This window comes from Pantherophis guttatus, chromosome 15, assembly GCF_059756535.1.
Source record: "Pantherophis guttatus breed Tessera chromosome 15, ASM5975653v1, whole genome shotgun sequence".
Taxonomy (NCBI): Eukaryota; Metazoa; Chordata; class Lepidosauria; order Squamata; family Colubridae; genus Pantherophis; species Pantherophis guttatus.
Window position 1 is genome coordinate 3,380,589 of NC_142077.1, and position 26,885 is coordinate 3,407,473.

A 26,885-nucleotide genomic window follows, 5' to 3' on the forward strand; every position below is an offset into this window, starting at 1 on the left:
CTGTACTGAAATGCGGCTCTAACTTCAAGTAAGTTGCTATATTAGGGGTTAAGATTTAACTGGCGAAATTAAATCCACGTGAAGGCACAGTATGTTGCAGCCAGGTTAATCTGGAGTAAATTAAGGCTTCAAAGCCTCACTGGCACTATGGATGGCAGAACCTGGATATCCGCGTGGCAATCTGAAAGCCCCCCACGATGCAAAGGCGAAAGCCTGCAAAGGGGCTACTTACACCCCCTAACATCTGTCTCCTTCCCTGCCTGAAAAAATCAAAGCCCCCCCCTCTCTTCCATCTATATTTCTCTCCCACATCTGCCACCCCAACCATTCCCAACGCAAGAGGAATTCCGAATATAAAGCCATGATATAACCCCAGACTCCGTTCCGATGGCGGGCGGGGGGTGGGGGTGGTTAGACTAGATGACCCCTTAAATTCCCTCCCACCTCGGATTCTAAAAAGCTTGCATCTCACCTGTGCCTAGGAAGAGCCTATTGAAACCAGATACTTTTTGCTATTCTGAATTTGAATCCCTAGTACAGGCTCTCCTGCCTAAGCAGGGGGCTGGACTAGATGACCCCTAAGGTCCCTTCCCTCTCTGTTACTGTGACTGAGACGTTCCCCCTCGCCTCCTCGGAGGCCTGCTTTAACTCCGCGGAGATTGTCTGTGTGCCTAAGGCAGGAAGCTTAACTTATTATCTATTTGTTTGGTGCCGCACGCCTGTTTATGCCCAACTGTGTTTTTATTTGAGTAAAGCAAACACCGCCGGAGACGCCGCGCGCACGCACGCACCTAATTTGATTGCTCACAGATGTCAGGTAAGAGCTTTCCTTTACTAAAACGGATGCTCCTTAAACGCAGGAGGCGCCCGGATGGCATTTCCGTCGCTGCTCATCTGTTCAGGGAGGATCTAAAGGGGTTTCCCCCCTCGGTTTTGTTTCTTTAAAGAGGAGGAATTACCGAGCCACAGGGTTGGGAGGGACACCGGAGGTCTTCTAGTCCAACCCCCTGCTCAGGGAGGAAGCCCTATACCCGTGATGGGGAACCTATGGCACGCGTGCCACAGGTGGCATGCAGAGCCAAATCTGTGGGCACACGAGCGTTGCCCTAGCTCAATGCCAACATGCATGCGCGCACCGGCCAGATGATTTTCAGGCCTTCTGGGCCCACCGGAAGTTGGGAAACGGCCTCCAGGTGGGGGGAAAGCCGTTTTCACCCTCCCCAGGCTCCTAGGAAGCATCTATACCATACCAGACACATGGCTGTCCAGTCTCTTCTTTAAAAAGTTCCAGTGATGGAGGAACCCACAATTTCTAGTGGCAAGTTGTTCCACTGGTTAATTGTTGTAAATGTCAGGAAATTTCTCCTTAGTTCTAAGTTGCTTCTCTCCTTGATGAGTTTCCACCCATTGCTTCTCGTCCTGCCCTCGGGTGCTTTGGAGAATAGCTTGACTCCCTCTTCTTTGGGGCAGCCCCTGAGATATTGGAAGGCTGCTATCATGTCTCTCCTAGTCCTTCTTTTCATTAAACTAGACATACCCAGTTCCTGCAACTGTTCTTCGTATGTTTTAGCCTCCAATCCCCTAATCCTCTTTGTGGCTCTTCTCTGCACTCTTTCTAGCGTCTCCGCATCTTTTTTAAAAAATATTTTCTAGAAGGGTCTATAAAAATAGGCCTTGTGCGAAGTGTATCCTTGCAACAGGCTAACCCTGGTTTATCTTAGCTTTCTGCGCGATCCCATCCCCGGGATCAAATTTAGCCATCAGGGCATCGTGCTGGAAATTGGAACGGGGGGGTTTAAGAGAGCCAGCGCAGGGCAAAGAGAAGCATTGCCAATTTTTGCTTTTTTTTTTTTTTCCCCCTCCAAAAGATTGGTTCTGCTTTTTTCCCTCCTTCAGATCCAGTTTGACTCGTGGCTGCTGGAATTTTAAAACCGAGCCGGGCAAACTTTCGGGAACGCAATTCCATTTTGTTTTTGCTTTTTTTTTTGCTTGGCAAAACTGGTCTCTAATCTAGAAAAACTCTTGTCACCAAGTTGTCTGGCCCAATGTTTCCCAAAAGGCTGCCTATCCCACCCCCCCAACTCTTGTTTTTCAGACGACAATCCCAGATGTCGGACACCACCCAACCCCACCCCAATGGCTTTTGATATACGGCACTGCTGAAAATCTGGTCCTTCCTCTAGTTTCTTCTCCTGGGCCTCCCTCTGCTCCAGCTCTCTTAATTCGAGAAGGGAAGCGCCGTGCAGATGCTCGCCAGATGTTGAATGTTTTACTATATTTCGGCATGTTTGCCCCGATGGTGTTACTATGGTGATAGCAGATTTCACGAGCGGGATGAATTAATCGAGCGTGGGGGGGGGGTTTGTCTGCGGTTACCATAGCGTTCATTCAAACAAACATTCTCTCACACGAGTTGTGTGTGTTGTGTATGTGTTTCCACCCCACTTTTCTTTTTCTTTTCTTTTTTTTTTTTAATGACCTAACTGATGATTTTACCACTCGCTTTTCTTTCTTGTCACCTGGGAGGTATTTTGTGCCAGCTAAGCACATCTGATCCAATTAGATTTCTCCCTTTTCACCAGGAGAAAAAAATTGTGCCTTTTTTTTTTTTCTTTTCTTTTCTTTTTTTTTTTTTGCCTCTCCGTCCGTCCGTCCGTCCATCCGTCCGTCGCACAATAACATTGTGGTTTCGGGGTTCAAAGCCGCTCCGGTTTTTCTTCTCCGCTTCCTCACACCACTGGGTCTCAACTCGGCTCAGCAAGGTAGGGTCCCCATCAGATCCTCCCTCTCGCCTTTTTCCAAATCCAGTGGATTACATCTGAACTCGAAGGGTGGATTCGCACAACTTGCTCGCTCGAGTGGGAATGCAGGCGTTGATCAGAGGTGGTAGTGGCGGCCTGCCCAACCGCCCTGTGCTGCATCAGCCTATTTACCCACGTTTTCTAAGCCGCGCGGGGCGAGCAAAACACACGCACGGAAGGTTGCGCACATGTGCAGAAGGTACGCAAGTGAAGCGAGGGTGCGTGCACCCGCGATCGCATCTCTACACAGGGAAACCGGTGGTAAAATTATGTGAAACCCATCTCTGGCGTTGATGCTTTCTTAACCAGGATTGATGGTTTAGTGTGCTACAAGAAGCCAACAACTACCTAACAGTGAAAAAAAAAAACACACACACACAAAAACTTCTACAGGTAGTCCTTAACTTACAGCAGTTCATTTAGTGACTGTTTAAAGTCACAATCACACTAAAAACAGTGACTTATGACCGTTTTTCGCGATTACAGATCAAAATTCAGACACTCGACAACGGTTTGCCGTGTCCCCTTTTTTCAACTTTCTGACAAGCCAAGTCGACGCGAGACCAAGATTCGCTTAACAGCCGTGCTGCTCACTTAACAACTGTGGCGAGAAACGGGGCAAAACTCACTTAACAAATGTCTCGCTTTACAACAGAAACTTGGGGGGGGGCTCGCTTCTGGTCGTAAGTCGAGGACTTGCCTGTACTTTAATGCAGTTTGAGTTATCGCTTGCTCGTTCCTCGGCAGCCCATTTTTCTGCTCCCATCCCCTAAAACAACTCCTGGCCGGCCAGCCTCAAAACCGCAATCCTTTTTTTTTCTTTTTTTGACCTGCCCGTGATTGCCTTCCAATCCACAGCCCCTCATCCCTACGACTTCTGTCGTCTGCTTTGTGACGTCCTCAGCCATCGAAGTCTTAAAACAAGCTCCTAGGATAGTTTCCGGAGCACGATCCATTCGCACGTGCGGCAGTGCTGAAAACCAGCTATTACCCAGAAGTTCAGCTTTTCCGGAGGACGGCCCCCGAGGAGCGCGCGTGGGCACGTGCGACATTTCCGCACGACCTTTTTTGGCCCTCGGTGCCGAAAAGGTTCGCCATCACTGCCCTATACCATTTCATACAAATGGTTGTGTAACCTCTTATTGAAGTAATGGAGCTTCAACAACTTCTGGTGGCGAGCAGTTCCGCTGGTTAATTGTTCTAATTCTCAGGAAATTTCTCCTTAGTTCTAAATTGCTTCTCTCCTTGATTAGTTTCCACCCGTTGCTTCTTGTCCTGCCCTCGGGTGCTTTGGAGAATAGCTTGACTCCCTCTTCTTTGGGGCAGCCCCTGAGATATTGGAAGACTGTTCAACCCTCAGGAATCAACGTCCAACCCGTTTAGAGGAGGGCGCCATTTCCAACACGAGAGACAAAAACCAGCCAAATCCAGGTCAACATTTCTGGTCCATCCCTGCAATATTCCCCATATCTTTCCGTTTCCTCTGTGACAATTCCCAGAATAAGGTTGGGGGCATTTCCCACCCCACGCTTTAAAGTGCCACCGCCTTCCCCAGGGCCCCTCCGTGCCCTTTTTGCAATAACCGTAATTGCCCCCTAGCCGTCTGCGCCGTGATTCATTTCACCGGGCCCCGCTCGGCGGCCCTCGGCAGACGCTTCATTGGTATTCGGAGTCGCTGCTGTGTCTGTCGCTGCTCTGCACGCTGCCGGGGTCCAGGATCCTCGGGGAGTTGTGCAGCTGTCAAATTGACTTCCATCATCCCCCTCCCGGAGCCGAGAGACAAATTATCCAGCCGGCTGTCAGACGAGACGAGGCGATCAAACCTGCAATTTCTAAGTGAATTTTTTTCTTCTTCCTTTTTTTCCTTTTTTTTTTTTTCCTTTCTTTTTTTCTTTTTGCAAAGAGGAAAGGGAAGCAGAAGAGAAGACGGCCTTCTGCGTGGAAGCGGAACCGAGCCCGCTGGCACCTTGCCAGCCGACAATGGTGGAGGAAGGGGAGAGGTTTCAATCCCTATTTTTTTAAAAAAAGAATATAGAATAGAATAGAAGATTGGAATAAATAGAATAGAATAGAATAGAATAGAATAGAATAGAATAGAATAGAATAGAATATAGAATATAGAATATAGAATATAGAATATAGAATAGAATGAATTAGAAATAGAATAGAATATTGGAATGAATGGAATAGAATAGAATTTGACTAGAATAGAATATAGAATAGAAAGAATTAGAATATAGAATAGAATGAATTAGAAATAGAATAGAATAGAATATTAGAATGAATGGAATAGAATAGAATAGAATAGAATAGAATAGAATAGAATAAGAGAAGGAATGGAATGGAATAGAAAAGGATAGAATGGAATGGAATGGAATGGAATAGAATAGAATAGAATAGAAAATACAGAATGGAATTGAATGGAATGGAATGGAATGGAATGGAATGGAATGGAATAGAATAGAATAGAATGAATTAGAAATAGAATAGAATAAAAAGAATTAGAATTAGAATAGAATGAATTAGAAAGAATAGAATATTGGAATGAATGGAATAGAATAGAATTTGACTAGAATAAAATATAGAATAGAAAGAATTAGACTATATAATAGAATGAATTAGAAATAGAATAGAATAGAATATTAGAATGAATGGAATAGAATAGAATAGAATAGAATAGAATAGAATAAAATATACAATAGAAAGAATTAGAATTAGAATGAATTAGAAATAGAATAGAATAGAATATTAGAATGAATGGAATGGAATAGAATAGAATAGAATAGAATAGAATAGAATAGAATAGAATAGAATAGAATAGAATATACAATAGAAAGAATTAGAATTAGAATGAATTAGAAATAGAATAGAATATTGGAATGAATAGAATAGAATAAAATAGAATGAATTAGAAATAGAATAGAACATAGAATAGAATGAATTAGAAATAGAATAGAATAGAATATTGGAATGAATGAAATAGAATAGAATAGAATAGACTTTGACTAGAAGAGAATAGAGAATAGAGGACCAGTAGTAGTTCGGAGAACCGGTAGTAAAAATTCTGACTGGCCCCGCCCTCATCTATTCTCTGCCTCCTGAGTCCCAGCTGATCGGGAGGAAATGGGGATTTTGCAGTAATCTTTCCCTGGATTGGGGAGGGAATGGAGATTTTACAGTATCCTTCCCCTGCCACGCCCACCAAGCCACGGCCACAGAACTGGTAGTAAAAAAATTTGAAACCCACCACTGATCCCCTTTCTCTCTCTCTGTCTTCTGCAACTTTGGGGTGACATGAAATCTTGTAGGTGAGGCCGAGGGGCTTCCCCCAAGAGCCCCCCTCCCCCCAAGTGGGACCAAGAGCCTGAAACAGCCCTTCCTCTCGTCCGGCCTTCCCTTCCTCTTCCCCTCCTTCCCTTCTTTTTTCTCCCGGCTGGCTTCCTCCTTGCGCCTTTTATTAAAAGTAGGTCAGAAGCACCAAAAAAAAAAAAACCCTCTCAACTTGAAATCTCTTTCCTGGCAGCTGCCATCTGGCCGGCTTTCCATAGGGCAGGAAGAACCAAAAGGCGGAAACTTCCAGCGGGCTCACAAGCCTGAAGTCGGCCACCCTCCACTCCCTCCTGAGAATTTCGTGCCGTCAGGGCAAGGAAGATGGGCTTCGGAGTGACGGGGAGAAATACGCCTCGAAGAGGGGATCCAGAGGCCAACGAAAGGCCCTCTTTTTAGGGTGCATTGGGGGAAAGGAGGCCTCGGTCCCTCTCGTTGCGTGATCCCATGGTTGAAATCGGTTGTCTGAACGGTTTAAGAATGAGTGGGGTCAGATCCCCACCATAATTCATTGGGCCAGGGGTGGTGTTGCGGGAACCCCTCCTCAACCATCACAACTTGAAAATCTATGAACTTCAACTCCCAGAATTCCCCTTCTGGTTTGCAGAAGGGGGGATTCTGGGAGTTGAAGTCCACCCGTCTTCAAGGTCCCTTCTTTAAGGGAACACTCATCTTAAACGGAGACTCGGTGGCTAAGACACTGAGCTTGTCGATCGAAAAGTCGGCAGTTCAGCGGTTCGAATCCCTAGTGCTGCCGCGTAACGGGGTGAGCTCCCGTTATTTGTCGCAGCTTCTGCCAACCTAGCAGTTCGAAAGCACGTAAAAAGTACAAGTAGAAAAATAGGGACCACCTTTGGTGGGAAGGTAAAAGCGTTCCGTGCGCCTTTGGCGTTGAGTCATGCCGGCCACACGACCACGGAGACGTCTTCGGACAGCGCTGGCTCTTCGGCTTTGAAACGGAGATGAGCACCGCCCCCTAGAGTCGGGAACGACTAGCCACATATGTGCAAAGGGAACCTTTACCTTTACCTTTACATCTTAAACCAATCCATTTTCTCTTCCTTTGATCAGTTTAGCCCGCCAAGAAAAAGAGCTGGAAGGAAAGAGTGTTTCAAAAAGTCATCCTTTCCCCTTATTGGCCACCCAGAACACACCTTCCAATACCGATTGGCTGCAGGGGCGGGCAAACCACTCCTACTGGACCTCTTCTCCAATGGTTTGGAGGCAAAGCTGCTGCTTTCAATAGACTTTAATGACAAAAGGCAGATTTTTCAGCAAAAGTTTGCTCTTTTGTTGGTTTGTTGGTTTACTTTTTGGGGGGCAAATTATAACCCTAAATCACAATATTTTTTAAAAAAATCGGTGCCCACAAACTCACAGTTGAGGTCGCTCTGCGGTGCCACCTCGGACGAGTAAATTAGATCTTCCCTGCGCAGGAATCGATGACAATTTAATACCCACCTATCAAAACCTTTGAAATCGGTTTATTAATATCGATTGCCCCTTCGGCCCTCCTTTCTCCTTTTCCCAGCATGAATTTAAACCATGTTTAGGTGGAGAATTAATTAAAAAAGAGGATAGTGTCCTTTTTTGGAAAACAGTTTGTTGACTGTTTGGAAAAGCCAAAGTCGGTATCGGAACGAGAGGCGGCCAAAATTGACAGTTGAGACACGGCCATTGGACGGTGGGGGTCGGATTAGAAGACCTCTAAGGTGCCCCTTCCAACTCTATGATCTTATAGACGTCCTACCGTCAAACTACAACTCCCAGCATGCCTCACATCACCTCTGCCCTGCTGGGAATTGCAGATGCTCATCCACAGATGAGCAGTTGCCAGTTTCTTTCTCCCTGCAGAATCGGGATTTATAGCCTTGACGTTTCCCCTCAAAGTTGCTTTTTTATTTTCCCCTCTGTATTTAGACAGAACCAAATTAATTCTAGCCTGCTGCAGCCTTCCATGTGTGAAATAATCCGTATTTTCATGTCAACGGAATAATATTTTTGTTAGAAAACTGAGCCTTCGTTGTCACCCACTCCACCCTCTTCCTTCTTTTTGATCTTCGTCATCTTGGCGTCCACCAAATATTTTTTCAGTCCGCCTTCCCCGCCGATTCCGCCCAGTTCTGACTTCAGCCTTACCAGATTTTTATTTATTTTATTTTATTTTATTTCATTTTCTTTCCACATATTTTCATGGCCACATCAGCTTGGCAGCCAATGCCATTTCTTCTAAGTGAAATGGTGGCTGCAGATGTTCCTTCCTCCAGCAGTTGAAGTTAGGGAATTTATCCAGCTGAGGTCGGGAACCGCCTAGCAACTTAGAAGTTAATTTTCATCTAACAGAATATAAGAGAATAACAGAGTTGGAAGGGACCTTGGAGGTCTTCTAGTCCAACCCCCTGCTTAGGCAGGAAACCCTACACCACTTCAGACAAATGGTTATCCAACATCTTCTTAAAAACTTCCAGTGTTGGAGCATTCACAATTTCTGGTGGCAAGTTGTTCCGCGGATTAATTGTTCTCACTGTTAGGAAATTTCTCCTTAGTTCTAGGTTGCTTCTCTCCTTGATTATTTATTTATTATTTATTTATTAGTCCAATTTATATGCTGGCCTTCTCACTAGACTCAGGGCAGCTTACAATGCATTATAGCAATAGCTGCATACTTTTTTGTATATACCTGCTTATTAGGGCTTTCGGCCCCCCAAGCGGTGTTGTTCTATTCAAAGTCGGCTTATTGCCCCCACAATCCGGGTCCTCAATTTACCTACCTCGAAAGGATGGAAGGCTGAGTCAACCTTGAGCCTGGTGAGATTCGAACTTGCACTAATTGCAGGCAGCTGGCAGCTAAGTGCTAGCACTTAACAGCACTTCAGTCCGCTGCACCACTGAGGCTCTGCTCCAGTTTCCACCCGTTGCTTCTTGTCCTGCTCTCAGGTGCTTTGGAGAATAGCTTGACTGCCTCTTCTTTGGGGCAGCCCCTGAGATATTGGAAGACTGCTATCATGTCTCCCCTGGTCCTTCTTTTCATTAAACTAGACACACCCAATTCTTCTCTGCACTCTTTCCAGAGTCTCAACATCTTTTCAAAGTCACCCAGGCATCGTTTCTCAGGTTAAGGAATCTTCCTCTATCAGTCTTCAAGGACTGCCATGATCCTTAAGCGTAACAGATTAATAAGAATTGGAAGGGACCTTGTAGGTCATCTAGTCCAACCCTCCAAGCAGGAGACCCTAGTGTAAAAACACTCAGTGTTTAGGTTGCTACCGAATTTAGTTAAGTGCAGATAGTTCTTGACTTAGTACCACAATGGAGCTACCCAATTCCTAGATGTACCCACTTCCTGCAACCGCTCTTCAACCATTCTGCGTCAAAGAACAGAGGGAATTGCAACCGATGTCGTATTTTGCTTTACCAAAAGAAAATTGGTTTACTGAATCTTCCCGAGACATGATTAACCTATGCAGAATCTATATTTTTGGGGGGCGGACATTTGAGGTTTGGAAATAATAACCTATGTTTTGAAGGAAGGTTCTCGCTAAGAGACCCTCTATGAAATCAGGAAAAAAAAAAAGAATTGCCTTCATAGCTGGGGGAAGATCAGAAATCTTTCCTCCTGGGTTGAAGAAACGGCACTTAGCTTGTGAATGTGATCAGAAGGACAGCACTGATGTCATATTATTTCAGTGAAAGTTTGAAAAGAGACGGGGGGGGAGAATAAAAGTTGTATTCTGAATCTGGAATTTTCAGCATGGTTCATACGAGAAGCCAGAAAGAATTCAAAATTGCTTTCTGATCGAGAAGCAAATGTCGCTAATTTGAATCACTCTGCTGGAGTTTGGGGTTTTTTGTTTTTTTTCTCTTTGCAGCTTTGGAAGTGATCTCTTTCCACTCTGCATTTTTTGCAGATAAATCAGCGGATTTCCTTTTTTCCAGTCCAATTCCTCCCCCCCCCCCATTCGAAGGAGTTCAGGGTGATTTTTGAATCGGGATTTAATGGCGGAGGTTTTGTTCTTGAATCGTTAGCCCAATGGAAAAAGAGAGTGTGATATAAGAAATAATGTTGGGGACGATGAGAAGATTTGAAAAAGGGGGAAAGAAATCCCCACGTGAACATCACTGTTAAATGGGGGAGGGAGGTCGGGAAAGATATATAGTGGACTTAAGTTTTTCCTGCCCCCCATCACACAAATGTTTGGGGTTTTTTTTCAAATTAAGTGGAGGAAAAAAAATGCAAAAATCAAGCTATAGTTAATACTGTGCTTTTAATAGTCTTCCTGTTTCCAGAAAGACAGAAAAGCTGAAGGAGTGGGCTTCCTTTTCTCCTCCTCCTCTCTCTTTCCTCACTATTCTTATTCACTCCTTCCTTCTTTCCTTCCTTCCTTCTTTCCTTCCTTCCTCCCTCCCTCCCTCCCACCTTCCTTCTTTCTTTCCTTCCTACCTCCTTTCCTTCCTTCCTCCCTCCCTCTCTCCCTCCCATCTTCCTTCCTTCTTTCCTTCCTTCCTCCCTCCCACCTTCCTTCCTTCTTTCCTTCCTTCCTTCTTTCCTTTCATTCCTTCCTCCCCCCTCCCTCCCCCCTTCCTTCCTTCTTTCCTTCCTCTTGCCTTCCTTCTATCTTTCATTCTTCCTCCCTCCCTCCCTCCCACCCACCTTCCTTTCCTTCCTTCCTTCCTTCCTTCCTTCCTTCCTTCCTTCCTTCCTTCCTTCCTTCCTTCTTTCTTCCGTTCCTTCCCTCCCTCCCTCCCTCCCCCCCCCTAATTCTCCCCACTTCAGAGAACCACATGAGCAGGAGTGTTAAAAACTATGAGGTTTTGGAGAAGCCATCAATCATGGTACTTACAGGATATCTCCCCTGGCAAATTTTTTGCTGGGGTTCTCATAAATCAAATAGCTGAAATATTTGTGGCTTGTCCCTATGAGGTATATGCAGGTGGAGATTAGAACCAGTCGATCAAAATTGTACACACTCACACACACAGAGAGAGATTGCACAGACACGCACAGACCAATCTCCAGATGCAAACCCACGCTTGCTAGCAGGAGGCAAGACTGGAAATGCTCCAGAGAGGAATTAAAAGGGAACGGGGAGCGAAATATTTATTTTATCGATAACATTACCTTTATAAGCCACTCAGCTCATTAACTTATTTTTACCCCTTTGTTCTGAATTTGGAATCTTTAGTTTACAAATGGACCCTTGGAGGCATTTCAGTGGTGAAATCCAAATTTTTTTACTACCGGTTCTGTGGGCGTGGCTTGGTGGGCGTGGCAGGGGAAGGATACTGCAAAATCCCCATTCCCACCCCACTCCAGGGGAAGGATACCGCAAAATCCCCACTCCAGGGAGAAGAATATTGCAAAATCTCCATTCCCACCCTACTCCTGGGGCCAGCCAGAGGTGGTATTTGCCAGTTCTCCGAACTACTCAAAATTTCCACTACCGGTTCATCAGAACCTGCTGGATTTCACCCCTGAGTCATTTATCAAAATATGGCAGCTCATATGTTTAACCCCAAAGGCCCCTTTGGGGCAGAGAGGCTGGCTGGTTTAATGGGGATGGCTTGTCTCCCTTTATGACTGGAAAACAGCATATCTGACGGACACTTAGAAGACACACTGAAGCGTCGAGAGAGGCCCTTGGCTTCCTTGCATAGACATTGGGAGCGGTTTTCAGCAGCTGTCCCCAAACCTTGGAACCGCTGCCAGTGAATTCGTCCCCGGCCTACGTCCCTCTAACCTCCAACGTAACTTAAAAGGGCATGCGAGATTCAGATCAGATAGCTTTTTATTACAGTCTTGGACCAGACTTTACCGGGAAAAAAGAGATTTGTTACGGGGAAAGGGGAAAAAAAAAAAGTATGTGAGATTTTGAGTTCTCTGAAAGTCAGCAAGTTACGGATTTATTTACTTATTTATTTATAACTAGACTTCCATACCGCCCTTCTCCCGAAGGACTCAGGGCGGTGTACAGCCATATTAAAACCATTGAACTGAATTGAACAATTGGATTGAAATAAAAGCAACAAAAAAGATGAAAAAAGAATGAAAGCGAAGAGAAACCAGCAGACATCCAGGTTAAGACATTTGCCATCCTTCGTTCAAGGGATCGAAATCTCGTCTCTAAGGCGCCAAGGGAGCAAAGAGAGAGATTGGTGGACACAAGGGTGTCCAACCTTGGCAACTTTTAAGACTTGTGGACTTCAACTCCCAGAATTCCCCAGCCAGACAGAATGCAGTTGAAGGCCAGAAGTCTTTAACGTTGCCAAGGTTGGATCAAACCTGAGTTAGGCATTCATACAGGACAGTCTTTTACTCTCAGAATTGCCCTTTTTTGCACGGAATGTCTGGTTTCGTCCCAAAACGGGATGAAAAAACTTTATACAAGTTTGATTGGGATAGCAACAAATGTACAGTTTTATAAGCAGAAGTTGCAATTTGTTTGCAGAAGTATCAATAAGATCCTTCTTTTTTTTTCTCTATAGCAGTTGAACTTGTGAGAAGGAAGGAAGGAAGGAAGGAAGGAAGGAAGGAAGGAAGGAAGGAAGGAAGGAAGGAAGGAAGGAAGGAAGGAAAACCTTAGCTTTCAGTAAGTAAACACATTTTCTCTCCTTCTCTTTACCATCCATTAACACCCTAGTCGAACCTGCAGACTGTATTGTTCCACATGAAGAAAAAGAAAAGGCGAACACCAGCCTATTGGGACCACCCAATTTTTTGAAAAAAAAGATTCCCACGCTGGCTGGGGAATTCTGGGAGTTGCAGTCCACAACATCTTAAAGTTGTCAAGATGGAGGGGAAAACACTGCTTTAGCCTAATAAAGATAGCGATTATAGTTCCGTTAGAATTTGCTGTTTAGCTGAATCAGGAACAGGAAGCCACCCTATAGGTCTCACACACACACACCGTCCTCTCAAATTCCCTGTCAATCTTCTCTGTTTCCCGCCCCCCCCATCACTTTTGAACCCGTTAAAGTGGTTGTGAAACTGGCAGAGCGTTGAGTTCAATCCTGATTTGATCGCATCTGCTCCAGAAAGGAATGATTTAAGGATGGTTGTTTTATTCGGTTGATTGTTCGATAAATTCACCCGGCCTCCAGAGTGCTGGAAAAGCCCATTGAAGCTGCCTCTCTGTGTGTATTTTGGTTTCACACCTAGGCAAGAGTTGGCATAAATCCTCGCACATTTGTGTCGTAAAGGTGTCTGCGAAACAGATGTTAGACTGTCTGCAAAAGACCGTGCACCTTTCAAAGCAGGAAGGGGAGGTGAATGGCAGTGCCAAGTCTTTGGGGTTGCCAGTCCTTGGGAGTTTAAATCAGATAAAACCAGCCAGGAGCTTCTCATTGCCTCTGAGAGATGCTCAGTGGATTAAAATCCCTACTCCTTTTTGCAGCCTCCCAACCAGCTGAATCTTCTTCATCTCAACCAGAGGTGGGTTTCACCGGTTCGCTCACACCGGCTGAAATACCACCACTGATCTCAGCCCCACCAAAATGATACTCAGTTCATGGCAGTGACTCTCATTTCTACCTCCCACCATTATTCCACCTAGGTGGGAAGATTGGCACTGTCTTTCTCAGCTCCCAAAACTCCTTGGTAGTTTTCATCCAGGTTGACAGAACCGAATCCTTATTTAAATGAACTTACGGAACTCTCCGCCACCAGGTTTCTCAAAAGGGCCGGGCAAATCCATGTATGCCAGATGAAAAGCTCTGTGGGACAATTTTGTAATGCGGTGTAATCAAAATGTTAAGCGCCTTGTCGGATTTACACGGCTGACTTAAGAGGTGCCGGATTATGTGAAATTTTGCTGGGTTCCTCCATGGGCCTCTCTTCGTAGAATCGTTTTCAAAAAAGCTTAATGAGAAAAAGAAGGTGGTCGTACTTATTTCCCTCTCCATTTTCCGAGCAAGGAGTAAAATCCCCAAACATTTGGAGCGAGGTCTTTGCTTCGTTGAACTTGTTTCTTGAAATATATTAAGTTCATTTTCTGTGAACCACAAAAATTCCTTCCTACCTTAGAAAGTCGTAATAATCGATTTACACAATTTTTAAAAAATGTAGTTGCAGATTAGAACATGTCCTGGCTAGGTGGTTGTTTAAGCTTCTGTTGAGTCACCTCCATTGAGAATCTCATTTTTGGGCGAGGAATACGAGACGCCGTCTTACTTTTTCTTCCCACCAAAAGACTTAAGAGATTCACTGCATTCGAATTCCATATATTAAAAAAAAAAATTTCCATCAAGATGTCCATGTCCACTTCTCCAAAGGCCAGTATTCCAATTCCCCTGGCAACAATCCCCAAAAATTGGCTCTTAATTCCGATTTCAAATTTCTCCTAGTCAGCGGTGGGTTCCACATATTCTATCAGTTCGCCCCATGCGCACGCTCGCCTCACGTGCACGCGCCTGGCCTCGAAAATGTGGCTAAATAGGACGGCATTACATCCACCCGCAGTCGCTGCTAGCGGTTCGCTCGAACCAGTACGAACCAGCTGAATACCACCTCTGTTCCTAGTGCAGAGAAATATGTTTATTTTTCGCCCCTTATTATGTTGCCGTTGTAACTTCGAATGGTCATTTAAGGAACTGTTGTAACTCAAGGACTACCTGGATAGTCTTCCAGGTTCAAGAAACACCCATTTATTGTTGACTCCCAATTTTTATACCCCGAAATTGGGGTTTTTTCTGAATCACGTGGATTACTCAATTGGTGAGATTATGTAAACTTTAATAGTAAAAATAACATACTTTTTACGGGGTTTGGAATTTATTTTTTCCGGACAATTTTATTAGCGATAATGAGTCTATACACTGTACATAAAGTCACTGAGACGTTATTTATAAGCATAGCTATTTTTATACATACTTTGATAAAAGTCCTTTATGTTACAATATTCTCTGTTTCCAAGTTGGGGGAAAAAAAGGGAAAGATAGGGCGAAGAGTTACCAATTTCTTTTCCCCTCTTTTTCTGTCACTCAAGCAAGCACATTTAATTACATAAAAAATTAAGTCTAAAACAGGGAAGGCATCGAATTGTTAGCAGCAGCGGTGAGACCGAGGCAAAAACGTGCTCAATTTTTTTTAAAAAAAAAAATCTATTCAAAAATTGCAGTTTTGAGTCCCTCCGTTGAAACTGGAATTATTTTGTTTCTTCTTTTTTTAAAAAAAAAAAAATCTCTCGTACGTAAACTGCTTGAATTAGAGAAGGAAATCTCCATTTTATTTTATTTTATTTTAACCATATAATACAATGAAGCATGACTATATAAGACGCCAATAAAGGGACCAAAGATTTTAACCGACGTTGAAATTCCTAAATAGATTTGGTTATTTCTTGGTGGTGGGGCTTTATTAGATCCTAACAAATTTCAACCTTTCTTCGATTTCAAAGCGTTGAGTTGTAAAACAAAGCAGCTCAGGAAGAAGAAGGAACAGAACCTCAAAAAGTGAAACTCCATATACACTTATTATACAGCTATAAATGAAGTATTTACAGTGTTTTATGCTTTTATTTTACATTGGGTAAATTCCGTTTGAAAAAGGAGATTTTTTTTTTTTTAATCGTTCTTAGCTGCTCCGTAGACATCAATGTTTTATTGCTGTTGGTATATATATATATATATATTTTTCCCCATCCCCGCCCCTTGTTAAAAATGTAGCTGGGTATGTCTTTAAAAATTGAATTAAACTGCATATACAATATTTAGATACGTTATGTCTGCATTTATATTTATGTATAAGTTTATTATATATGTAATAAAACCCCTCCCCTTTCAAATACGGCTCTGTAAGGAAATGGGAGGGGAGTAAAATACACGCCATTAACCCCCCCCCTCCTTTCCAAATTAAACCAGGTAACTAAGAGAGCAAAACCAGAGTTTAGACTGTGGTTGCTAAACCGTTTTAAGCAAAGCTGGCTGGGGAATTCTGGGAGTTGAAGTCCACCCGTCTTAAAAAGGGCTACGGATTGAGCATCATGGTTCAAGGGAGACAGGATGGTACCCTCTGCTTCTCTTCAATTCTTCTCCATCCCGATGATGGCATCTCAGGCTGAGGTTGCGGGGTGGGGGGGCCTCAAAAACGGTGGCACTTCCAAGCAGATCGTGGCCCCCCCCGCCAACCACGGGGTGGAATCGCGGTCCTTTTCCCCACGTCTCCTCCGGAAAGGCTGCTACAGCCCCTTTTCGACGCGAGCGAGGACGCTGGTTTTAAAGCTGTCTCAAGAGGGCACGTCTCCCCTCCCGCACCCCAAATGCACAAGGACACAAAACACAACACACACAATTTAGAAAGCAACATCTTCCACACCGTGTCAATTTCACAGGGAGGGAAGGAGGGAGGCGATGCTGCGAAACGGAAAGGCCCATCCGAAGTAGACGGGTGTTGGGGGGGGGACGGATACCCGTAATTCCGTGGGGGGGGGAGGTGTTTCCCGAGCTAAATTGCGTTGGGAGACCGTACCCCGGATTTTGCTTTTAATTTTAACCTTCCTCCCCCAATGAAAGGCTTAAAATGTAGGAAATGCCAAAGAGAACCTGGGCATGAAATATATACTGTCAATGGTGCCCACCACTCAACTCTCAACAGCCCTGGCACGGAGAGGTTTCTTTCCTCTTCGCCATCAATTTCTTTTTCAATCTCGGGTGGGTGGAATCCATGGGAAATTTCCTGCCCCCCCCCTTTTTCCACCACCCCCCAAAAAAAGAAAATGATTGCATTGACCTAACCAGCCTCAGTTTTGCGTTATTTTGCAAAAATTTGATTTTTTGCAGGTCAACCGTTAACCAGAAAGCAAGAGTGAGAGTGAAAATTCAGACAGCTGACGGGGTCTTTTTGGGGGGAAGAAGGAGAGAAAAACCTTTATGTAGTTTTACATAAGACACTAATAATGCCCGTTAGTTAATATATGTATGGTAAAAATTTTAATTTCATGCATATGTTCTTTTTAATAACTGCAGGAAAAAAAAAACATACAAAGAAGCAATTTCTTTTAAAAAAAACCTCACATTAAAAAAATAACTGCATAAACACAATATTCCTTTTTTTTCTTTTTTTTTCTTCTTTTTTTTTTGCATTGCACTTTTAGAGCTGAACCCATTCATTGCAAAGGAAGAAGGGCAGAGACCTCAAACTTAGACAAAAGTTGTATCATGCAAGCAAGTTCGCTGAGCGGTTTCGTGCTTTTCGTGTATTTTATTTATTTTTTGCCTAAGTAACCTGATTCCTTTTTTTTTTTCTCTAATAAATCTTCCTTTGTATTTATATGGTTGCTTAACCAGTCTCCCACCCACTTCCCTAAATGTACTTTCCTCCTTTTCAACATTCATGCTTACAATGGCTATTAGAATGGATAATAACAGCTTTTTTTTAAAAAAAAAAAAATTAATACATTTTTTTTCTTTTCCTTTAGTGTACTGCAAATTAATACTTTAATTTTAGGACAGGCTGCCGCAGTGTGAATACCGGAGGGAGGGGAAAAAAAAACCACGTTTCCCTTCTGTGCTTTAAGAACAGTGAAATGGGAAGGAAAATTTGGAATTTTGTTGGGTAAAGTCAGAATGTGGTTGCTTTGATTTGGTTTTGGCATCGTTAAAAATATTCAAGCAGTGGCAAGGGGGGAAAAAAACCCCCAAGGTTTGGTTTAGGCCAATAAACTTCAGTTTGAAACCCAGTTTGTTGTCAGCTTCTCAGCTGCAGATATGGCTTTTATGCAACGTGCAAAAAGGGGAATGCAAACTTAATGTTTCGGCTTTTCTGGCTTCATCCTGATGTGTTTTTCTGTCCTGCCCGTGTCTGCAATCAAACCGGGCCAAAATAAGCCATCATGGAGAAGGGGGGGCGGGGTAGCAAATCAAACAAGCCAAGAATACGTTGCTCGCTTTTGCGCAACTTATTCTTGGCTTTAGGCTTTGCGAGACGTGTGAATGCAGTTCCTTCATCCTGGTATAGGCTGGGCCTTACGAAGCAGCTGTCGCTCCTCGGAATTGAGCCTAGCAAAACAAGCTGGTATGTAGGGCGGAAAGGATTCTGGCTTAAGAGCAAACTACGGTCAGTGGCTGGCTTCCGACAGGCCTCACCATCTCCCTCTCCACCATTAGAGCCACCGATCTTTCGAGGATCGTGAAGTGGCTCTTGGCAGCTCCAGACTCACCCTAACCCGTGACAATTCTGTAATATGGCAGCCAAGGCGGATCTCGCGGTCCCGTGGGAGGGCAAGTTACCCGTGTTCCTTGCGCCCCCAGTGGCTGTCAAGGCATTGCACACTTGCAGCCGGTCCTTTATGCGATACGTGTGGACTTCCACTCCCAGAATTCCCCAGCCAACTATGCTAGCTTTTACAAGATGGTTGAAAAGGAGGCACGGGAGCAAACGGGACGGGACGGGGGGACTTCAGATTTCTCCCCATTCACCCAAAAAGTCTGTGTGTGTTTTTATGTGTATGTCTTAAATTGGGGGGGGGGGTCTGCTCAGGCCAGAGCAAAGCCTCCCCCGAGCATGTTCTGGCTGCACTCTGCTAGGACGCGGAAACTGCTGGCACCTTCCAATCCCAAGATTAAAGCATTTGTCAGATGAGAAACAAACAAACAAACAAACAAAACCACCCCGTGACCAACCCAAAAAAAAAAAAAGAGAGATCCCGAAAGAATAAACAAAAGTCGGCTTATTCACAGCAGCAAAAGTCTTTTTGTCTCTTTTAATACAAAGGCGAAAGTCTCGTTCGTTCAAAGGGCACCCAACGCTCTCCGGGCTGCGGCGTGGCGGCGGCAAGTCCCGGAGGAGGAGTCCGTCAGTCAAACACTGCAAAATTTGGAGGCGGTCGTGGATCAAAAAAAGTGGAATGAATTCGCTGAGCAAAACGGAAGGCGGGTTGGTTTTTTTTTTCCTCCCCCCAAAAAACCCCACACGCGTGTGCCATTCACTCGTTCCCGCGTCTTGCTCGCAAGCAACCGGGAGGGGGGAGGGAATCGATCCAGCTGTTCCTTTTTTCAGATTCGAACTTCTTCCTTCTCGTTCTTTTTTTTTTTTTTTCGATGTGATGGGTTATTGTTTGCTAAATTCAGAAGTGCTTTGGAGTCAAAGCAAGTCTTTGCGAGGAACAAAACACTGAAATTTCATAAGGCTGGGTTTATTTAGGACAGAGTTCTATTCCTAAACGTACAAACATCCTCTCTTTTTTTTTTTATGATCAAAACGTAGGGAAAACAAAAGAGGCTGAAACCTGGAGAAAGGGAGTGGGGAAAAAAAAATCCCAAAATTGGAAATTCTCCTTTAAAAAAAAAATCCCTTGATTTGAAATCATTCATGGCTATTTTTTCTTTCCTGAAACACTTTCCAACACCTGTTTACACATTAGGCATCAAAAGTATCCCACCCCTGACCCCAGCATTCATATATAATATATTTTATTTTTTATTTAAAAAAAAAAAAATCTTGTCAATGATTTTTAATACGTCGTCTTGACTTTAAACGGTTTGCATTTTGAAATAGCTTATAACAAAAGGGCTTGTTGGGGTTTCTGTGTTTACGTATGTGGGTGTGTGGATACACATACATATATTTATATTTATATATATATATATTTGTAGCAGCCCTCGAAGCTTGTCCCTTATTTCCACAAATGCTGCTGACCGGATAGGTTTTTCTTTTTTTTTTTTCCCCAGTAGAAAAGAAAAATACATTTTTAATTTTTTTTTCCTTTTTTTTTTTTGCTGCAGACTCAAAAGAGTAGATTTATAAACACTTTTCACGTTATAGGCACAGGAAAATGTTGTGCTATACGGATTTTAAAAAAAAGAGGCAGAATTCAGTGCTTTTCGTTATAAAGAGTAACATCATTTGCCCTCCGATTTAAGAACCAGATCCATGGTTTAGCTACATGCAGGGATGGGGAAACGCCTCTTCCACGCAGTCTTGCTTACTATGCACGGATCGGCTCTCGGGCCACAGCAGGATTCCACCGGTCTTGGGCCGGGGTGCGGGTGGGTGGGGGGGTCTCAGTTCTCGGGGTCTTTCGGGGTGTGCGCGCTGTTGGGCAGATCGTTATGCTTTGACCAGAGCTGCTCTTGCAGTTCCTTGACGGCTTTTTCCAAGTTCTCGCGCGCTTCGCGCTCGTGCAAAAGATCGGCGCGCAGCTGTTCTCGGTCTGCCTCCGCGTGCTGGAGCTTCACCTGCAGATCTTCGATCTGGTGGGACAAGACCAGCAGAGCAAGACAGTTAGCGGGGGTCCCCCGAACTGCTTAGAGCGATGGGGGGGGGCACGCAGGTGGGTGAGCGCCTCCCTCTCTCTCCTAGCTTTTTGGAACCTTGTCCTTCTTGGTTGAAGGCCGGCCCTGGGTTTGGGTTAACAACCGGGGAAGGAGACACAGCGTCTCCCCCTCCTCCTCTCCCTCCCCCCCTCTCTCTCTCTCGTCGTATTTAAGCCCTCTGTTGGTACAGTAGTTAGGCATTAAGGCAGAAAGACTCGGCGCATTATTTGTGCCGCTCGCACGCCGAACCCCTCCTCTGCAACTATGAGAAAATTGAAAATGGACAGAGCCACCTGCAAAAGCCCTGAAGAGGCAGCTGAGCTTTGGCAGGAAAAAGCCAGACAGTGCAATTTGGGTCTCCTGCCTGCCACATCCCAGCTGTGCAAGTGGGAGGTGACCACCTGGCGCACCCAGTTCCCATCTAACGCTTCATGGCGGAGATGCCAGGCTCAGAAGTCCCATGTTTCCATCACTTTCTGCCTCGGCTCTCCTGAAACTGGCAGGTGTCAGCCAGGTAGGCCAGAGAGGAAACATGACAAGCTATGCTAATTCTACTTCATTGTTAAACAAAATATGGAACAGGTTTCCTTTCCTTCCCTTTTACAGCTCCAAAAATCTAGATAAGGGTCTCTTCTGAGCCTGTTTCTCCACCCATTGTACATCTGTGGGCTCTGCTGTCTCTTATCTGTCCATTCCCTTGACTCCATCTCCCAAGGCCATTCCCACAGACCATTACAGAGCAGAAGTGGGTTTCACATAATTTTACCACCAGTTCGCTTAGAAAACATAGCTAAATAGGATGGCAGGTCGCCACTACCAGTTCGCCCGAATACCACCACTGTTACAGAGGCCTCTCAAAGGGATGTTTTCACCAGCAGCCTTTTCTGTTAACCAGGTGAGGCTGGGAAAGACATCCTGGTGGTGACAAGACTCTCCTGCAAGGTTGATTCACAGTCTGACTCAACCCGAGAGTGGGAATCCGAGGCCAAAAAATTGAAAAGTTCTCAGACGCGTGGGGCGGAGGAGACATTTGAGCGCGAGATGCTCAGAGCCACACTTGGTGTTTCCACCGAGCCTTCTCGCAAAGGGTTACGTCGAAAGGTCCGGAAAGCAGGGCCGCTAACCTCAGAGGCTTTCCTTGATTTTTAATTTTTGGGGGAAGGGCATGTTCCGGGATGGGAAGAGAGCACCGTTGCTGCCACACTCACCTGGGCTGAGTATTTGGCTCGTAGACGGCCGGCCTCGCAGCCCTTGTCGCATACCCGGACCTGTCGGGCCTGCTCCAGTTCCCGCTTGAGCCTTATCCGAGACTCGTTGGCCTCTTTCATTTTCTTCTCGTTCTCCGCCCGGAGGCGTTCGATCTCCTTCCTCAGGTTGCGCTTGGCTTCCGTTGCCTCCCTCAACTTCTCCTTCTTGGCCACGCGGAGGAACTCCAGCTCCTGGGACAACAAGGCGTATTAACAACGGAAGGGCCCCGGGGGAGGAGGAAGAGGAAGAGTGGGGGGGGGAGCTCCTTAGGCCCACCTACAAATCTGGCTTCGTCCTTGACTTTGCTTGACAGAAAGGTCACAAAATGGGATCACGTGACCCCAGGATGCAACTGTCATAAATATGAACCAGCATCCAAATGTAAATCATGTGAGCATGGAGATGCTGCCATGGTTGTTAAGTGTGAAAAAGGGCCATAAGTCACTTCTTTTCAGTACCACTGTAACTTTGAACAGTCACTAAACGAACTGTTGTAAGTCAAGGACTACCTGTGTAACGCAACACCACCCAACCTGAGCTTCAGAGATCCAGGTAGACCATTAGAAGCAGAGAAGAGTTAAATTTGAGTGCCACCCAGAGACTCTATACTCAAATCTAGTGCCACGGGGTCCCCTCCATGCCATCAGTTCCGCGGCACCACCCCCTTACCTGGTGGAGACTGCGCTTGGCCTGCAAGGCGGCGTTGAGTTTCTCCTCCTGCTTCACCCTCATCTTCACCACCTCGTGGAGGAATTTCTCTTTGGCTTCTTTCGTGTCCAGACCGCCATCCAAGGCCTGCCTCAGATGCTCCAGCTCGGCTTCCAGCCCGTTGGGCCCGTTCTGAGGCTCGGCGTGACTTGACACTTCAAAGACGGCGTTGCCGGCGGCAGGCTGGACTTGCAGGCTGGGGGAATTCATATCCTTGGCTGAACTCGAAGAGGTGAAGGACGGGGACGAGAGCGAGGACAGGGAAGAAGTGACTGCAGAGAGAAGGAAAGAAGCCGTGGCAATCAGGCAGCCCATCCCCGGGCAACGTGTGGGGATTGTGGGGTGCATAAGTCAAACCCTGTTTCACGGTCATGCGCTATAACCAAAAAGGTAGTGAGTGCGCGTGAAAAGAAACACAGCGTTGGTGGGAAGCCGATTTCGACGGTGTGAAGCCAAGACCAGCATTCTTTCAACCTTACAGAAGTGTGGTGTTGGACAACACTCAAGGGAAGTCCAGTTCTCTGTCTGGCCACCTTCTCCAGACAGATCTGAAGCCCCAGGACCTCCTTCCAAAAGCAGGCTGCTTCTTAAAATAAAAAAAAGTTCGACCTATTGGAAGGATGGTTTTAACGTGAAATTATTGTAGGAGCTGACCGGGCTGAGCTCAAGGGAGGGAGGCGTCAAACGCGTCATGAGTCTCTTCGCACCCACAAGAGATCTAATCCCAGCCCACCTTGAATTCCTTCTTATTCTTATCTCCCGCTAATTTCCCTTGACTGTTAGTAGTTCGGATTCTTGTAGAGAGCTTACAATAATTTTTTGAACTGCCTGGATCGCCTGATTTTCCTGGTGCTTGACAATTATTTGACCACCAAATCCATTTTTCTCAGCCAAAGAGGCCAAGGATTTTTCTCCCCCGAAAAAAATCCCACTTACATTCTTCTCGCGTTTCCACTTCTATCTCGGCTTCGGATTCTTTCTCTTCTTCCACGGCAGGAGCGGGAGCAGCGACGGCGGGCACGGCAGCGACGGTGGGTGTCGGTTCGGGCACCGCTGGGTGTTCGGCGACGACGTGTTTCCTTTTCCGGAGTTGAGGAGGGCTGCTGAGGGGCTCGGCATTCCGCAAGGCAGCTGGGGGGCACAGTGGGTTGCTCACGATCTTTGGCTGAGGAGGGGGGGCCAGCGCCACGTTGGGTGCGACGGAGTTCTCAAAACTTTTATACGAATAGAAACTGCGCAAGAAAAGAAAGCTGGGTTACCTCGCAGCCCCCACAAAGCTATTTTGGGGTGACTCATCCGCTTCCCTCGAAGATCGCTCCTTGGGAAGGTTTCCGTGCCATCTCTCATTAACGCAATGAATCATCGAAAAGGCTTAATTGCCAGCTTTGAAAAGTTCACTTCTTCACTGGGCAAACTAAATTCTTATTTTGCTACTCCAAAATTTTAAAGAGGCAAAGCAACTTCGGTATATCTTTTTTTTAAAAGTTAGGAAATATACAGGTAGTTCTTGGCTTACGGCCACAATTGAGCCCAAAATCTGTTGCTAAGCGAGATAGTCAAGTGAATTTTTGCCCCATTCTACCCCCTTTCTGGTCACCGTTGTTAAATGAGTAACATGAACCTGGCTTCCCCATTTGACTTTGCTTGTCAGAAGGTTGCACCCACCCACACATACATCACAGCAACCGTCATAATTATGAGTCAGCTGCCAAGCAATCACGTGACCATGGGGACCATGGTTGTTAAGTGTGAAAACTGGTCACAAGTCACTTCTTTCAGTGCCGTGGTAACTTCCAGTGGTCACTAAATGAACTGTTGTCAGTCAAGGACTATCTTATGTCCTTTAGTAGGCACGTGCAAATCAAGGAACTATTAATCACTTGTTCAATTAAACTGCAAGCTATTGCAGAGCGATTGAAGTGACCATAGACCAAAGGCACAATTTATTCATCTGACCCATCAGCTTCTCCGGCTCAAACCGGGTGATATTTAATTTTACGCTCCAAAGTCTTAATTTTGCACCCTGGTTCTGTCTGTAGTGTCTTATTTGTGTCAAGATATTAAGATCTTGTGGCGTTGGTCCACCCTGTGGGATACTTTTCGGAGCCCTTGCGTTCAAGTAGCGCACCTGGCTGCCTACTAAATTTAACGGCCTTCAAATTTCGGCCCCGGGGGGAAACTCCGCTTCTCCTTACCTGTCTCTGATCAACGTAGGGATGTGGTTGGTGACATCTTTCTCGCTGGCTGAAACTGCGGGGGACCAGGGCCGGAATGCAGAAAGACGCTGCCGGGGATGGAGACACCCAATATTCTTTTAAAAAAAATAGAAAGAAAAAGAAAACCAGTAAGAGACAAATGGAGAAAACAAAGATATAGTGAACGAGCGGCTGAAGGCCAGACTGGAAAGGGATCGAGTTTTGTAGATCCAGATTTCTGAATCTTTGGGTAAATGCTACAAAGGTTTGTGAGTGTACCGCACAGAAGCCAGGATGTAGAGCCTGCTGGAGCAACATCACACTCCAATGTATCAAGGGGTGGGATTCAGCCGGTTCGGATCAGTTTGGGTGAATCGGATGCTAATTTTCCATCTGGTTCGCTGAACCGGTAGTTGCAAGGACAGGCTGGCCCCTCCCACCCTGCCCCTCCCAGGAGTCTCCCCGCGGCCTGTTTTGGATGTCAGGTAAGTGCAAGGCCCGCTCGGAGGCTCTGGGAGGGCAAAAAACAGGCCTCCCGGAAGTCTGGAAATGGGCCCATTTCTAGCCTCCAGAGGGCCTCCGGAGCCCGGGGGAGGCTGTTTTCGTCCTCCCGGAGGTTCGAGCCAAGCCTCCAGAGCCTGGGGAGGGCAAAACCATTCCCCTACCCCCACTGCCGTGGTGCAGGAGGCTGAGTAGGTCATGCCCACCATAGCCACGCCCACTCAGCAACTGGGCAGAGAACCTGTTGCTAAAATTTTTGAATAAATCCCACCCTTGAAGCCAATGCAAAAGTAGCCAGACTCTCAAATCCAACCCGAGGCTCCATCCCTGGCTCCATCCACCCAACTCGGTCAGACAAGGAAGAATTTGGGGGTTTTTTTGGGGAGCGTTGCACTTTTTCAGCCTTCAAAACCTGACAAGCTTTCCCAAAACTCACCTTACTGGATGAATTTGACAAGGATCGTAGCCAGCTGGACTGCTTCTCTTTGTCCCCCAGTAAAGGAGACTGCAGGGCATCGTCTGTTTTGGGTTTCTTGGGGACAGGAGGATCGGACGGGACCTGAAGGGGAAAAGAGGACTTGTTTTTTAAAAAAGAACAACATTGGCTATTTTCCACTGCATTTAAAAAAAAAAAACCGAACGTCCATCAAAACGAACGCTGATATTACGGCCACAGGATCCCGTTTGCAGCCCCTTCCACAGCCTCATTAAAGCTGCTTCCCCCCCCCCGATTAATAAGGAATCCACTTTGCTCCTTCGCCAGAGAACGAGGAAGAGAAAATTGAGGTTAAAAACTCAAAAACGCGAGCATCCTAAAATGGCTTCATTAAGTCCCTGCAGGGTGTCGGAACAAGACTGCTATGTTTCCAAAGAGGTGTAACTCAAAATTCGGCATGAGGGGCTCGTTCCAAGACTTTAAAAGCCCAAACTTGTCTTGATGCTGCAAATACAGATATATTTTTTTTTCTTCTGTCCCTCGGCATACCAAAAAGTCCACTTTTGAGCACAACAGAGGTCTCCGAAAAACGCATCCCGTCAGTTCAAGCCCACCTAACACCAACCTTTGAAAGAATGTGTTTTAAACGGTTCGTAAATCTGAACTCCATATATTGCAGGAAAAAAAAGAGTGGCAAACCAGCTCAGCTCGCTGCCAAAATTAAGCCACGGTCAAATCCCCTGGCACCGCGGGTCCAGTCCACGAGGAGACACTATCTATTTAATTATATTTCAGCGGAAACTTGTACCAGCTTTGAGGGGAGGGAAGGGGGGGGTTAGGTCCCCTTCAAGTTTTGGGAAAATCTATTAAAATTGATGGTGCCGCCGCTGTGTCCGATCGGGAGAGGCATTCAGTGCTGACTTTTCCCCGAAACTGAATACTTCTCAAAAGATGCATTAATAAAACCATCGTTCTATTAGAAGTGAGATGCTTTTTCTTAAAAGGATGAGATTTAAGGGGGGCGGGGGGGAAGGGAGGAAACGACCCAGCCAAAAGAATTTGCAAAACTGCCCGCCTGGCTAATTGGAAGAGGGGAAGGTGAGCCTTGAAGACGGGGCGGCTGGTTCTGGAATCGGCACGCAAGGTCTTTTTCTCCCCTTTGCGATGCGAACAGCCCAGACTTTGTTATTCTGTTTGCAGCGGTTGTTAAGGCGATGACTTCACAATGCCGCAGCTGCAGCAGATTCTGCTGGCCGCTTGCCGAGTTCCTGCTTTGCGCCTCTTCCACCAGTCGTTCCGCTCGGCCTATATATCACCAGGCCGTGCAGGGAGGGGGGGAGAGAGAGGGAGAGAGAAGAAAGCCCTCTGGCCCAGCACCACCTCCGGACTTTTCCAGGGGCCGCATTCCGAGGGTCTCTTCCC

General features: G+C 45.8%; 2 protein-coding genes across 3 annotated transcripts in view; one reads left to right on the forward strand and one right to left on the reverse strand.

Annotated features, from left to right (window-relative positions):
- The window catches only part of MORN1 (MORN repeat containing 1), a 145,015-nt gene extending 129,184 nt beyond the window's left edge, over positions 1–15,831 (forward strand). Inside the window, exon 15 of one of the 2 annotated variants that reach the window (XR_004592479.3) lies at positions 12,612–15,831. The gene's annotated coding sequence lies outside the window, so the exon portion shown is untranslated. The remainder of the gene's footprint in view (positions 1–12,611) is intronic. The other variant, XR_015730060.1, reaches the window with a different exon arrangement.
- Positions 15,832–19,940: 4,109 nt separating this feature from the next.
- The window catches only part of SKI (SKI proto-oncogene), a 136,777-nt gene continuing 129,832 nt past the window's right edge, over positions 19,941–26,885 (reverse strand). The window contains exons 2-7 of the mRNA XM_060694190.2: positions 25,464–25,586; positions 24,527–24,642; positions 23,268–23,563; positions 22,293–22,603; positions 21,584–21,814; positions 19,941–20,312 (exon numbers count right to left, since the gene is read on the reverse strand). Of these exons, the coding sequence (XP_060550173.2) occupies positions 20,124–20,312; positions 21,584–21,814; positions 22,293–22,603; positions 23,268–23,563; positions 24,527–24,642; positions 25,464–25,586 (1,266 nt within the window). The 3' untranslated portion in view covers positions 19,941–20,123. The remainder of the gene's footprint in view (positions 20,313–21,583; positions 21,815–22,292; positions 22,604–23,267; positions 23,564–24,526; positions 24,643–25,463; positions 25,587–26,885) is intronic.